At 55.8% G+C, this 12,758-nt stretch overlaps 1 protein-coding gene across 3 annotated transcripts in view; it reads right to left on the bottom strand.

Moving 5' to 3' along the window:
- Positions 1–10,656, bottom strand: part of HIP1R (huntingtin interacting protein 1 related) — a 29,668-nt gene extending 19,012 nt beyond the window's left edge. For 2 of the 3 annotated variants that reach the window (XR_013959519.1, XM_080649612.1), the window contains exon 1: positions 10,486–10,650. Coding sequence is in view for 2 of the 3 variants with exons in the window: in XM_080649612.1 (XP_080505738.1) it covers positions 10,486–10,578 (93 nt within the window). In the remaining variant the exon portion in view is untranslated. Of the gene's footprint in view, positions 1–10,485 lie in introns of all 3 variants that reach the window. The other variant, XM_080649613.1, reaches the window with a different exon arrangement.
- Between the last annotated feature and the right edge of the window lie 2,102 nt (positions 10,657–12,758).

The raw sequence follows: 12,758 nt of genomic DNA, 5'->3' as shown, positions 1-12,758 counted from the left end.
AGCAATGCAACCACAGCCGGATCAAGTGCCTTCTCCACCCCACTCACCGGGTGGACCCAGGAAGGGCTGCAGGGGAACCCTTCTCCCTCCTGCAGGCCTCCCCCTTTGTCCTCCAGGCCAGCAGCTAGGAGCAGAGCAGAGACCCGCCCTGAAGGAGCAGGCTGGCTGGGGCCTGGCTGGGGCCCAGCAGGGTGGGGGGAGGGGGAGGACTGCTCTTCCTGGAGCAGGGAGAAGCGCATAGCTTAGCTGGGCCCAAGGTTAAGGTCAGGCATCCCCACCTCCCACTTACTTTACTGAGCACCTTCTCATTGCTGGACCCTGGACCCCCAGAAAGAGCCCCTGCCCCCCAACCCTTTTGGGTGTCTGCTCACCTTGTCACCTTCCTGATACCACTCTACTTAAGTCTCCATGTACTCAGCACCCACTAACAACGTTTCCTTATCTGTTATCCGTCTCCTCACCCTAATGTCAGCACCTCGAGGGGGTGTGGTTCTACCTGGCTGGTCACTGCTGTACCCCAGCCCCTAACGTGCCTGGCACATGGAAGATTTTCTAAAGCATGGCCCCATCGGTCAGGCCTGCCCGCCCGCCAGTCCCACCCAGCCACTGGCTGCAGGACCAGGGTTCCTCCCAGCGGGAACACGGCCCCGTTGTGTGCAGGGGCAGATGTGCAGGTCGGGTCGCGCACAAGGAGGCTCAGTGCTCACACAGAGGGAGTCTGTGCACACCTCACAGGGCCTGGATGTTCCTACCAGCAGCAGCAGCCAAGCCCCGTCCCAGAAGGGGACATCTGGCCCCAGGGACGCCCGGGCCTCCCCAGCCGGTCCTGTTGGACTTTCCCCTGATGGGCACAGAGATGGGGCATGCAGCCAGTCCTCCTTCACACTGGACTCTGTGCTGGGCGATTATGACCCAGCTCAGCTTTGGGGCTGACAGTCTCAGTGGAGGCAGCCCTATCACTTGGTTCTGTCTACACAGCGTAGCACCCTCATGCCAGCCAAGGGGTGACTGTGGGAAAACTGAAGGGGGAGGGGGAGCCCGGGACCACTGTGGGGGTCCTCTCGCACCTGCGTGCCTGAAGAACCCTTCTTCCCTCGGCCCCCTGCAGCCCCCGCCAGAGCCCCTCAGCAGTGCTGACCAGCAGGGGCAGTCCCTCCCGGTGGCTCAGGGGATCCCTGCCGCAGAGAGAACTGTCTTCCAGGGAGACACAGGCTGAGTGGGATGGGTGGTGGGAAGGTCGGGAGGGAAAACCCAGTGCTGGAGAGCAGGGCCTTGGGTGGAGGGAGGACAGGGGGCCACCGTCTTGGGGATTTGTCAGCTTCTCTGAGCCCCAGGGGAGAAAGGGAGCAGCTCTGAGTGATGGGGAAGGGGGACAGGGAAGGTGCTCCCCACTCCTGAGCACAGGCAGGGAAGCAGGACCACAGCAGTACTGGCGGGGCAGGGGGCTTTGGGGAGGGAGCGAGCGGGCGGGTCTGCAAGGACACAGAGGGTGGGCAGGGAGGGAGGGCTAACAGTTTCCTGGGCATTCACCCCCATGCTCCTGTGCTGGGAAAATCCAACAAGCCTACACCCAGGAGCCTCTGCAGTCTGCACCTCACTCCGCCCAGTGCCCAGTAGTGAGGGAGGGGCCCGACCCTCCAGAGCCAGAGGTGGGGATGAGGTTGGGGTGGCCACAGGCCAGAGATGGGGAGGCTCTAGCTTGCACCAGAGACACAGTCAGAATGGCCAGCTCCTCAGGCACGGAAATGTGTATCTCCCGCCACAGGTCTCGATCACCTAACAAGAAAATGACTTATCCAGCTCAGCCACGTGCCAGGCACACTGCTGGGCACTTCACAGCTGTGACCTCCCTCGACCTAAACAACCTTGGGAGCAGGCGGGCAAGGCTTCAGGAAGTTAACCACTTGCCCAAGGTCACAATGATGAAATGATGACCAAGTGCCTCCGCCGTGCCTGGTGCTGTTCTAAGCACTTTGCACATATTGACTAAACTAGCCCCACACATCCTCCCCTGTAGATTGTGATGAGGAAGCTGCAGCACAGGCCACCTGCCGGTGACTGTCCTCTCAGCCCCCACACGACCCACTCAGCGCCCAGTCTGCACCTCACTCCACCCAGGAGCCTCCTGGGCCACGTCTCTGGGGGGAGGGGCAGGGGGAGCAGACAGCCTTCTCGGTCCCACCACAGGAACCGGCTCCCCAGGACCTGGCCTGGGCTTCACCACAGCTCCCTCCAGGGGTGGCTCTGTCTTGTGGCCAGGGCGGGGACATCCTGGGAGGCCTCTCAGAAGGGCCCCTCTGGGCCACACCTGCCCTGCTTCCAGGAACAATCTCGTCCTTGTTTGTCTAACAAAAACCCTGTGGAGACAATCCCAGGACCAGGCTGGACAGAGCCACAATGGCATTCGTCCCTGGACGGGCCACACACCAGGGAGCATCTTAGCAGGCGCCGACTCAGGAGACAGGAGACTAGGAGGCAGCTGCAGCCACAGCTGTGATTCCCCAAGAGGCTGGGCCCTGAGGTGGACTCATGCGTGGACTCAGGCGTGGACATGGTCAGCAAAGCCAGAGGGCCACATAGGAGGTTCCGGCCAAGGGCTGCTCACAGCAACCCAGTCGCTGCCCCATCAGCTGTGGGGCTTCACGCAGGGCACAGGGGCCCCCAGGAAGTTTGGGAAGAGCCACACAGTCGGGGGGGGGGGGCAGCGGGGAGGGGACAGTCACTGAGGACGGAGCGTGAGCATTTCCCGGCTCCTCAGCCCATCGCGCAGCAACACTGTCTGAGAACCCAGTGCTCAGCAAGGGGCTGAGCTGAGTGACTGTTCTCGGGGAGACATGACATCCTCCAGTCCATGGGCGACATTCACCATGGGGGAACACGGACTCGGGGAGACCCCTTCCCCAGGGGCCCACGCCTGAGGACAAATACAGGTCTTCTCACCCAGTTCCACCAGTGCCAGCCGCAGCTCCCCAGCCCTCAGACTGCATCCCCATCCACCTGACACAGTGGGGAGACTTCGCTTTAGAAGCGTTCCCTTCTCAGACCACAACGTCCCCATCTGGGAAGCAGGGTAAGAAAATCCCCGTCTTCCGGAAGGTAAGCACACACGCAACTAGTCTAAAGCATCGTGCTGCGTTCCAGCCCTGTGTGCCTCCCTCTGTCCCTCCAACAAGCAAGCCAGGCCCCACCTCCGGGCCACGCGGTGCCTCCCCCTCTCTCAGCTCCGGGCTGAAACACCCCTTCCTGGAGGGTCTGCCCCACCCACTCCCAGGAGGAGCGCATCTCCTGTTCACTTTACCGGGACATTTACTATCTCACGTACCACTTACTCTCCGTCTGCCTCTGACCCTGGACACGCGGCTGGCAGTCTTGATCCCTGCTGTATCTCCAGTCCCCAAACCCTGGCCCTGGCTGCCAATAAACCTTTATTGGCTGAATGAAAGAGTGAACACTAGCCCTAGCTGGTTTGGCTCAGTGGATAGAGCGTCAGCCTGCGGACTGAAGGGTCCCGGGTTCAATTCTGGTCAAGGGCACATGCTTGGGTTGCAGGCTTGGTCCCCAGTGAGGGGCATGCAGGAGGCAGCCGATCAATGATTCTCCCTCATCATTGATGTTTCTATCTCTCTCTCCCTCCCTTCCTCTCTGAAATCAATAAAAATATATTTTTAAAAAAAGTGAACAAACACTTGAATGGACAAAAGCTCTTTCAAATACAAGTGCTGGTTAAATTCAAGGTGGTGAGTGTTTCTTTCTCCAGCTAATAACTTAACCATGAGGGTTAAATACTAAAGGCAACTATTAAACAGTTTCTATTTTAAAAACCATCCCTGCGATGAATCAGACCTAAGTCTCCTTGTACTGTTATCATGACCCTTCACAGGGGCTCTCGGCAGGGACAAAACCGTCCTTCAAAAAGCCGGGCCGGGGACTGGCAGAGAGGCGGGTTATTCTGCTTTGGCGTTTCCAGAGCTGTTGGAAGGACAGAAGGATCTCATTCAGAGGCTTTTGCCACCTCAAAGGCCATTGATGAAAGCGAACACAGGATTTCTGTAGCCGAGGAGGTAGCTAAGATGTGGTCATATGCAAAGTAGCCGGGCGCCCTGGGGCGAGTCTGCAGCTCGGGGACTTCTGCAGCAGGGAAGGCAGTGGAGCGCCAGTCCTAAGGCTTCAAGCGCCACGTCTCTTCATTCATATCCCAGCCTCTCAATTGTGAAACCCGAGGGCTGAGCTGAGGCCACCTGCCCTCTGGGAGGAGGGGCATGAGTCAGGAAGGATGGTGCCACTCACGGGACAGCCCAGCCCACTGCCACCTCTGCCCCAGCTCTGCTGGTAACACACGAGGAGGTGGAGATGCATCCCAAGTTCCACTTCCGGAATGGATAGGGAGTCACCCCAGGCGGTTTCGTTCCCTGGGCCCTGGTGACATCACCCTAAGACCTGTCTGTCCCACAAGCCAGGAGCCTGAGTCACTCCCTGGCAGGCGGACCCACTGCAGTTTGAGGCTGTTTATTTCCGCAGGAGAAGCAGCAACCCTACCTCACCCAAACTTTTCTCCACAGCTCGGCCTTTCTCCGCAGTAGGAGCTGTGGCCTTTCAGGCCTCACTAAGGCTTCGAAGAAGGGAGACTCGCATGGAATCCACACGCACCGAGTGTGTCCCCTGAGCCACGTGCTCAGGGTGCTGGGACATAGGAGGAGCTAACCCTCCATGCCTGAGAATCTTGGGGTTCAGGGGGTAGTGCTTAGGGGGCCCAACCTGGCAAAGTGATGCAATCGTGCCCAACCTTCCATGTGCCCACGTCCTCGGTTCTGCTGCAGTGTGCTGGGGACAGGGAAACGGTGTGAGGCCTCACAGACAAGGTGATATTTGAGTCCCGCCTGAGATCAAGTGGACAAGGGAGAGCCTAGCCCACAGTGTGGCCCGGCCGGCGTCTCAGGTGAGCCGGCTGGGTTTCCCTGTCCCCCAGCCAAGCGGGCCTAGACTCGACTCCAGTTTCCAGGCAAGCTGCTGGGATCGAGTGCCCAGTCTCATTTCATTCACAAACAGCCCTGTCTGCCCAGGCCGCGCTGGCCTGGGGCAAGGTCAGAAGGGCAGCATTTCTGCCAAGGGAGTCACAAGCCGGCTGTCCCAACTCCCTGGGGCTTCCCTGGAGTGCCTTCCCAGAGGACCAGGTCCCTGGAAGCGGGCCTGCTGTCCTGGGGAAGGGGGCCGTGAGCACCTGAGACTCGCTATTCTGGAGATCCGCCTCCCTCCTCAACAGCCCCAGCTCCACTCCTGCCCTGACAAACCATGGCACAGGGACAGAGCCCAACAGGACATTCTTTCTGCCCTTCTGGGCTCTATGGAGCAGCTAATGCTGACACAGCATCTACAGTGCACCAGCACCAGGCAATCCGTCAACTCTCATGACCATGACCTGGGTACAACCATCGTGTCCACTTTGCAGATGAGCCGACTGAGGCACAGTCTTGCTCTTCACTGCTCTGCCACAGCACACCTGTCCTTCTCTCACCTCCTTCATTACACGAAAACTCTTGGAGGGGACAAGGATGATCTTTCTCGCCCTGGCCGGTGTGGCTCAGCTGGCTGAGTGTGGTCCCGGGCACCAAAAGGTCATGGGTTTGATTCCTGATCAGGGCACATGCCTGGTTGCAGGCTCAATCCCCAGTAGGGTTGTGCAGGAGGCAGCCAATGGTATGTTTCTCGCTCACATTGATGTTTCTCTCCTCCCTTCCTCTCTCTAAAGTCATTTTAAAAAATTATCTTTTTCTTCCTGTAGCACACTCCAAGGCACCAGAAACAAGCCCAAAGGCACAGCATGTGGTCCTCATGAACATGTCATGGGACAAATGAGCATCAAAGATGGGAAGGGTGAGGGAAGAACTGGCAGCTGCATCCCCACCCCCAACTGGATCAAGAAGTCAACTGATGGGAGCGGGGAGGCTCGGGATTTCTGGCAGCCCAGAGTCAGAAAGTCAGCTGCCTGCCTGAGCATCATCAAGAGAGCAGAACCAGGCCGAAGGGCACAGCTCACCACCCATGGCCCACCCCAATGGCACCTCAGCGGGCAGGTGAGTGCGGCTGGAGTGGCTCAGGGCCAGCTTTGGGGGCAGTGTCCGAGGGTAGCTGTGCGCCTGGTTCTCTCTGTCCTCTTCAGAAAGGAACCTTGGCTGGCCTCTGACCTTTAGCCACTCAACCAGTCTGTTCCAGGTGCCAGGCACCCTGCCAGCACGTGGGAACACGGCAGGGAGAGGACAGGCCTGCCCCGCCCCCATGACAATGGTGGGACGGAGCTGGGTGTCTTGCCTGTCCACCACATGGTTTAGATTTCTTCTCAAACTTAGGAGCTTTCTTGGTAAACATTTAAATGAGGCCCAAAAAGGGGTGAGTGAGTTAGAGGCTATAACACCACAGTGTTTGTAAGGAACAACGAAGACGCAAGGGTGGGCCCATGTGGGTCTACCTGCCTATCACAGGAGACTCCACGGAGGGGGCGATGGGCACGCGTGGGCGGTGTCAGAGCAGAGGGACGAGAGTACTGCGTGTTTGGGAACAGCTTTTCCAAAGAGAAACTCAAGCTCCCAAATACGTGTCCTGTGGCCCGCCTCTCATAACGAGGTTCTAAGGAACTCCCGGCAGGAACACATTAAAAACAAAACGAAACAAAGAACACGCCCTGGGCTCCGACCCACACCAAACGACTCCTTATCTCAGGTGCCCAGGCACTGACGTTCTTAAAAGCCTCCCGCCACCCCAGGCGATTCGCCCACCGTGCTGTCTACACCGGCCACGTGTGGCCACTGAGCACCTGAGTGCGAGCCCAAATCCAGACATGCTGTGAATGTCAAACACACGGATTCTGAGGACTTAGTAGGAGGAAAGGAATGTAAACGACCCCACTCATCATTTTTACAGTAGTTACATGTTGTAATGGTTAATTTGAAGACACCAGGCTCAAGAACGGATAGGATGAAAAGGAATTTCTGTTGACTTCTTCATGGGGCAGCTAGGAAATGGGAAGTGGTACTCGTGGTTCGTACTTGGTTCCTATTGGACAGGGCTGTTCTAACAGGAGCCGAGCCGCAGTAAGTGTTCATCTTTACAAGACTCCGGCTCCCAGAGGCTGCAGAGGGCTGTGTGGCTGAGCTGGATGGCCGGCCCTCTGTCCAATCCCTTCCCCACCGTTAACACCTGGGCTGCTCACCGCTCCACACGGGGCTTGGCACACACAGGTGCGGCCTCTCTCGTGCTGACCTCACGGGAAGCTTTAGGGATCTATTTCCACATCCTGCCGGGGAAACTGAGGCCCGGAGAAGCAAGGGAACTCGGAGCTAAGGAAAAAGCAAGACTGGCATTTAGCATTTCCAAGACTGAGTCCTCATCCATAACAGGCCTCAAGGGCAGGTCTGCTTGGTCAGAAATGGCACTGGAACTGTGAGGCTTGGTGCGGGCGGGAAGGGAGGGAGGAAGACGGCCAGCTGGCAGTCTGCAGAGCACTGTCCTACCTGGTTAATGACCTATCACTGCCATAACCGCACGCCACAAGCTTGGTGGCTCACACCTATCATCTCACAATTGAGGTCAAAAGTCCAAAGTGGGTCTCATGGAGCTAAAGTCTCGGTGCCAGCAGGGCAGCCTTTCTTCCTAGAGGTTCTGCAGGAGCACCTATTCCCACCTGTCCCAGCTTCCAGAGGACACTGCGTTCCCTGGGAGCGGCCCCAGCCGCCACCTCCAAGGCGCCAGCACTGAATGGCTCTTCCATATTTAAAGGCCATGTGACTGCATTGGGCCCACCTGGCTGACCCAGGATAGTCGCTCCACTTTGAGGTCAGCTGATGAGCATTTTCTTAGCAAATAGACTAAAACGTCTTCACAGGTTCCAGGAATCAGGAGGCGTGCGCATCGTTGAGGGGCTGATCTCTATGCCTTACAACAGCCCCAGGAGGTGGATGAAATTATTTCCATCTTTAGAGACAACGAAAGAGATTCATGAGTAAAGCAACTGGCACAGGGACACCAACTAGCCCTCAGGTGTACCTGCCTACAGGGGCCCTCCATGCTACCACACCACCTTTGCAACGGTACAGGCCATTTTCCAGTTCAGAAGGCAGGTGCGCTCTATTGTGTGGTGTTCGGTATTCAGAATACTACAACAAGCCAACACGATTTTCTGATATCCATTTTGGAAAAGGGTTTATCACCAAAGAAAATGAAGTCGTGGGGAAGAGACCAGCTTTCTGGACACTCCCCCTAGGATTACACACACACACACACACACACACACACACACACTCACACCACACAACAACCACAAGTACCAGGTACCTTCCCTGAACACTCCTGACTGGAGTGGGGGGGACCTTTGTAAAACAGGGGGTGTGGCCTGTCGAGAAAGCTAATATGTACTCATTTTTCCTATCCTCACCCAGGAGGAGCCCACCAGGACAGGAGAAGCTGGGGGGCCATAAGGATGTACATTCTTAGGAAGCCAAAGTGCTCCGTTGCAGCACAGGGCCCTGTGGTCACCATGAAGACACAGGCAGCGTATTCCACAGGGAAGACGGGTCCGTGGATTGGACGTGCTATTCTGTGTCGAGGAGATGCGTGAGCAGCAACCTCAGCTCTCCGGGTCCCTCCCACCAATGGGGTCTGGCTGGCAGCTCACTAGATATTTCTGGGAACAATCTAATTAAATATTAACCATGCACAAAACCTTATTCCGACATCCCCAGTAAGTCACCCTGAAGACAAGCACAGCCAGACACTGAACCCAAACTCTATCTTTCCAGGAAAAAAAGGAGCGAGCCCTGGAACAGGCAAATGCTATTTCCACCCATTAGAAAGTTCTTCATTATAAGGCACGCTCTCAGCCCCTGAGGAAAAAACCCAACAAGCAAACACAAACAAAACACCTTAGTTTTTCCAAACCGAAAATGTGTGGATCTATATCAGAGATCCCTTCTCTTTGACATTAAAGAAGGTTGCTCTTGATTTATAACAACTCAAGTTAGACCAATAACTTAGCCCTTTAAATCCCATCTTCTCTATGTAGCAACCAGAATTCTTTATTCCTCCTCAAAAGCAAGAGAGGAAAAAAAAAAAATCAGTGAACGAATAAAGCTTCTGACAACATCCAGATTCTCTCTGCCCATTAAATTTCTCCCCATCCTTCTGCAAGTTCCGGCAAATCGATTATGTATTAGTGACTTTAAATGCCACATTTGTTTTTATGATGGGCTATCCGGGTTGGAAAAAAACAAACATACCGTAGGCCAGAGAATGATGATCACAAGGATAAATTAATTTGTGGCCAAGTTACTTCTAGCACTCGGCTTTCCATAAAGCCTCGGTATCCCAAGGTTTTATTATCACTTTCATTGCTTAATCACAAGCACGAAGGTAGAAGGTGTCCCTGGGTTTTTATTTCAAAAGGCAGCTGCTGTAGACAGAATGTGCTAACTTGTTTTGAAAGCAACCGCAAAAGTCAGAGCTCTCTGCAGGGAGAGGTGGGGAGGAACCTGCTAATGGCAGCCACACAAGTCGCCACCATCCAGCTTCGGGCAGGGGAGGGCGGGAGGTTCTTTCGGCCTCCTTTATTTCGAAAGTAAGATTTTTTTTTTCATTTTTTTTTTTTTTTTTTATTTCAGCCTGGCTTGACTTCTTTCGGCAAATAAAGAAGTATGCTCTCCCCTCCCCCAGGCCTCAGCACACCTCGGTGTTTGTAAAATGAAAAGGAACAGAAAAACCAGAAGCACAGCAACGCCGGCATCGCGCGTTCTCCGCAGGAACACGCGTCCAAATACACGCCCGCGCCATTGTTTCACGGTTAAAATAACCTCCCGGGGATGGAGATGCGGGCGCGTGGGAAGCGCAGGAAGGGGGCCGAGGAAGTTTCCGTCTGCCAGGCGCCCGTGCTTAATAAGGGGTGTGAACCTATTTCTGCGTGGGCCAGCGCTCGGGCAAACAAGTCTGGCTGCATACGTGAAACTTTTCGCCCAGCAGGTACTAGGACACTGTGCGGCCCCGGGAACAGCTCGGGAGAGGAGGAAACAGGGCGCTTCCTTCAAGGAAACGCACTGCTTCCCTGAGACGGGGGCGGCTTTTTCACCAGCGTGGAGGACGGGGACACGAGCTGGTCCGCGGGGGCCGGGGAGGGGCACGGCCGGGGCACGGAAACCCAGCCGGGCCGCGCCGGCCCGCACCTGGGCTCCGCGCTCACCTTGACCCCCCGCTAGCCCACCGCCGCATCTCGGCTTCCGGCCACCGCGGTCCCCAGTCGCACCTCAGGCCCCGGCGCCAGCGCGCGCTTCCGGTTCACCTGCGCGCGGGGCGGCTTCGACCGCGGAGGCCGGGGGCGAGAGGTTGAGCGGGTGAGGGGGTGAGGGAGCGGGGAGCGGCCGGTGGCTGGGCCCTAAGGGACGCGAGTGAGGGGACAGGGGAGGGCGCCGCCCGCCAGCCCCCCGCCCCCCGCGGCCCGCCGCTCGCCTGGGTCTTGTCGAACTGCTCCCGCTCGGCCTCCAGACTGTGGCCCGGCCTGCGGCTCAGCACCCGCGCCGGCACGTTCTTGATACTGTTCATCCTGCCGCCGCCTGCGCTCCGGGCCCGGCTCCGCGTGAATGAGTGCGCCCCGGCCGGCCGCCCGAGCCTAGGCACCGCGAAGCCGCCGCGCCCCGCCCTCCCGCCCGCCGGCCGCTGCCCGGCTCCCAGCCCCGCCCCTCGCGCCGCAGCTCCGGATCCCGGCCCCGCCCCCGCTATCGCCGCGCCACGCCCGCCTCGCGCCACGCCCCCTAGCCCAGCGGGTCTAGGCCAAGGCCCGCAGCCCCTTCAGGCTCCCTCCACCTGCTCCTCGGGCGGGCGCACTCCTCCTTCCTCCCGATTGGGGCTGGCCGTTTTCCTTCCCGCACACACCCCACCATCCCGGGATCGCTGAGACTTGTCTACCCCAGCCCCAGATCTGGTTTGGTTTTTTTTTTCGTTTCAGTCTCATTAATTTGTGTCACAATAAATACAATTAAGCAGCCCACTCTTTGTGCATCTCTAACGTAACTGCAGCTATTGTTACCCACGCGGGGCTGTGTGGTGAGACTGAGGACACCTGCCTGGGGGTAGGAACTGCAAGGGGACTGGAGCGGCAGGGCAAACTTGTAGACAGATTTGAACAAAACACAGTGATGGACCATCAAAGTGCATCAAAGAGATGCCACTGGAGGTGGTGTGGGACTTTTAAAAACATTGGCCCAGCCCCAGTGGCTCAGTTGGTTGAGCATCTCATTCTGTGCACCAAAGGTTTGCAGGTTCAATTCCCGGTCAGGGCACATACCTGGGTTTCGGGTTCGATCCCTGGTAGGGGCACATCTGGAAGGCAACCAATCTCTCTCTCTCTCTCAACCAATCTCTCTCTGTCTCTGTCTCTCTCTCTCTCTCTCCCTCTTTCTCTAAGAATATACTCAGGTGAAAATTAAAAAGTCATTGTATTGATTTTGTTTAAATTATCACAAGACTTGAAAAAACAGCTATCCCAAGTATGTGTTCTCAATGGTTGTTATTGTTTGTTACCTCCAACTTTCCTATCAGAATATAGGTGTGAAATTACCCAATACAGCTACCAAGGACTCACCTTGACCGCTGTCTCCTCCACACTTTCTGGAAGCTACGTGGTGGCTGATGCCTCACTGCCCAGCCCTGGAGCAGACACGGAGTTCCTGAAAATGGTATTTGACAGGGCTCTCCTCTCACTCTACTAGGGAGAAACTAACCATGCTTTACCTAATTCCAATCCCTGAAAGGCTTCTCTACCAGAACAACAACAAAAATGACAATAGCTAATAGTTATTGAGTGCTTATTATTTGCTACGGCACTGGGCTAAACCCTTTACAAGTATTATCTCATTTTTAATCCTTGGCGCCCCAGTCAATAGCTGTGATGAAATAAAGACACCCCCCCCCACTACAGAGGCTGCTGGCTCCACACCAAATGTTTCTCAGACTCCTGCTCTACATCCAACAAATCAGTTCTCCAGTGAACTTCACACTTAACACAGCATCTGCTTTTAATCATTTTTTTAAAATAAATTTTTATTGATTTCAGAGAGGGAGAGGGATAGAAACACCAATGATGAAAATCATTGATCAGCAGCCTCCTACACGCCAGCCCCCCACCCCCACCCCACTGTGGATAGAGCCACAATCCAGGCATGTGCCCCAAATGGGAATTGAATGTGACCTCCTAGTTCATACGTCGATGCTCAACCACTGGGCCACACCGGCCAGGCAGCATCTGCTTTAAATCAAGCGACAACCCCTCTGGATCTAGACCATCTGCCATAGTGACTTAATATTAGCAACCAACTACCAGACTATGACTAATCAGGGTCAGTGACTTTGTGGGCTAACTGCCTGTTTTTGTAAATAAACCTTTATTTATTAATGTGCTAGACAGTGCTGAACACTTGTTGGGATCGCAGAGTACTTGGCTTCAGCATCTCTAATGAATTCTAAATTATCTGCTTGTAGGTAAGATGTTGAGCTACTACAGGGCAAGGACCATTATCTTCCTGTTTTATACCCTCAGTGCCTAGCAGGGTGCCCTGCACATAGCAACGTTCAAAAATGTGTGTGCAATGAAGGGTTGAAAAGTGCGTAAATAACTCCCCATAACTTGCTACACATCTGCATTTGGCTTGGTTTTATGGAAGAGCGTTCCTGGGAGCACAAGGACACAGCTTCCTCACTCATAGTCAGTCAGGGTTCATCTGTGG

This window comes from Plecotus auritus, assembly GCF_963455305.1.
Source record: "Plecotus auritus genome assembly, chromosome: 13".
Taxonomy (NCBI): Eukaryota; Metazoa; Chordata; class Mammalia; order Chiroptera; family Vespertilionidae; genus Plecotus; species Plecotus auritus.
This window is presented reverse-complemented; position numbering and strand designations above follow the sequence as displayed.